Source organism: Galendromus occidentalis, unplaced genomic scaffold, assembly GCF_000255335.2.
Source record: "Galendromus occidentalis unplaced genomic scaffold, Mocc_1.1 scf7180000076352, whole genome shotgun sequence".
In the NCBI taxonomy this organism is placed as follows: domain Eukaryota; kingdom Metazoa; phylum Arthropoda; class Arachnida; order Mesostigmata; family Phytoseiidae; genus Galendromus; species Galendromus occidentalis.
In genome coordinates, this window is record NW_003804341.1 from 33,757 (window position 1) to 35,634 (window position 1,878).

At 52.9% G+C, this 1,878-nt stretch overlaps 1 protein-coding gene across 1 annotated transcript; it reads left to right on the forward strand.

The window, feature by feature from the left end:
• Positions 1 to 1,174: 1,174 nt before the first annotated feature.
• Positions 1,175 to 1,654, forward strand: LOC108865148 (lysine-rich arabinogalactan protein 19-like). The gene has a single exon (XM_018641878.1). The coding sequence runs from the start codon at positions 1,175 to 1,177 to the stop codon at positions 1,652 to 1,654; it is 480 nt and encodes a 159-aa protein (XP_018497394.1).
• The last annotated feature ends 224 nt before the right edge of the window (positions 1,655 to 1,878 follow it).

A 1,878-nucleotide genomic window follows, 5' to 3' on the forward strand; every position in this document is an offset into this window, starting at 1 on the left:
AGATTACTATCGATTCGCTGCAAGGCAGAACTCGTTCGCGGCCGGATGGCGAATCGTAAGAATTCCAGCGCCGTCCGTGATCGCAGATTAAGGCGCATGGCGGCTATCAGCTCTCGGACCCAAGTCGGACCCTCAGCTCAGAATTTTCAGCGGATCGGAACCGTTCAGCTCTCAATGGAGTCTCCGTTTGCCGTGGGATCGGCAAACATCGGAATTTCATCTCTTCATCTCGACGATGGGTATTGAAGAGTTTGGAAAACGTTTCCGATCGAATCCTCGGCTCATGCTCGCGCCGTAAGAACTTCGAACCCTAACGGAGGAAAATGAATTCCTAATCGAAATCAGAGCTATTCCTTTGAAAATTCCGGAAAACAGATACTCTCCGGGGAGCTCTGAGCGGGGAGCGGGGTAAACGGACGGAAATATCTCCCTTATATAGAGTGCAAAAATAAGGAGCTGATCACGCTCCCGAATACTTCAACTAACCATCCAAGGCAGGCTATCGGAATCACGTCATATCTACAAGGGATGTCCTCATGGGTACGTCGTTTCCCGACTACCTCACTTATACCCAATCTCCAGGATTCGTGCATCGGTCATTTCAACGAATGACTCCTATATGATTTCGTATTTTCGCCTCAACATCCGATTGACAGTGGATCCGCAGTGCGGAGCAAACTGAGAATCCTTACTGGAAAGTCCCGAATCTTCACTGAGACCAGTCGATCGGCGCGGTCGTGATGGAGCGACACCGACGACTCCCCGGAGAAAATTTTCTCGGAAGCTGGAAACCGCTCTAGAACTTGCGCGGTTTTCCGATACGAAGATCTGTCGAAATAATCTCTCGAAGATATCGGGGACGAATCTGGGAGCACATCATCAGAACTCACTCAAATTCCATTAGACTGGATAGCGGAGACTTGTCCAGTTTGGGAGTTCTGAAATCAGGTATCCATCCCTCAGCGAAGAGACCCCATAAGTTCAAGGTGTGGGGTCCGGGTATCGCGGCCGGGTCTACTCGCCTAAGCCCGTTCTCTCCCATGCCTCTTGCCCATGAAGGAGGTACATATATAACAACACCCGAGCTCACAATCGAGTACACTAGTCGCCCTGCCTTCAATCACATCCGATTCCTCGTGCTATTCGATCTCTGATCTGAAATACGACAGGAGAAATGAAGACCATTGCATTGATCTGCGTGTTCGCAGCCGTGACTTTGGGCTCCTTCTTGCCAACGACCACAGCCGCCCCGACAACCACACCGCCACCCACACCTCCACCGAACCACGGGCGAGGCAGTTCGATCATCCTTCAAAACACGAACAAAGTTGTCGACGAGCCCGTGGTCCCACCAGTTGCCCTTCCGGAAGCTGCACTGCTTCCTCTGGCGCCTCCTCCCGTGGCTCCTCTGGCGCCTCCTCCCGTGGCTCCTCTGGCGCCCCCTCCCGTGGCTCCTGTGTTGCCTCCCCCCGTCGCTCCCGTCGCACCGGCGCCTGCGCCCATCGTTCCTGCCGCTCCAGCGCCCATCGTTCCTGCCGCTCCAGCGCCCATTGCTCCTCTCGTTGTGGTCCTGCCGCCAGTGGCCCCCGTGGTAGTGAAACAGCCCGTCATAGAAGATGTTCAGATCGCAGGAGTATTTACTAATTCACAATGAGCAACCGAACGAATAAAATAAGCTGAATCGTTGAAAAAAACAGACGCCTCTCCCTCTCATCCCCAAAGTTCTCATCAATTATAAGACCCAACTTCTGCGGATTCTCTGCGATCGTTGGTCGATGCAATACAAGAATTCTCCACCCTCCTGCAAAAGCTTGAAGCGGAGATTTAGGTCGCACAGATTGTTCTCGGAAGAAGGAACAAATCGATCCTCGAGCCTCC

What these genes read in the sequence shown, in the direction of transcription:
- LOC108865148 (XM_018641878.1), top strand. Translation starts at nt 1,175, where the DNA reads ATGAAGACCATTGCATTGATCTGCGTGTTCGCAGCCGTGACTTTGGGC.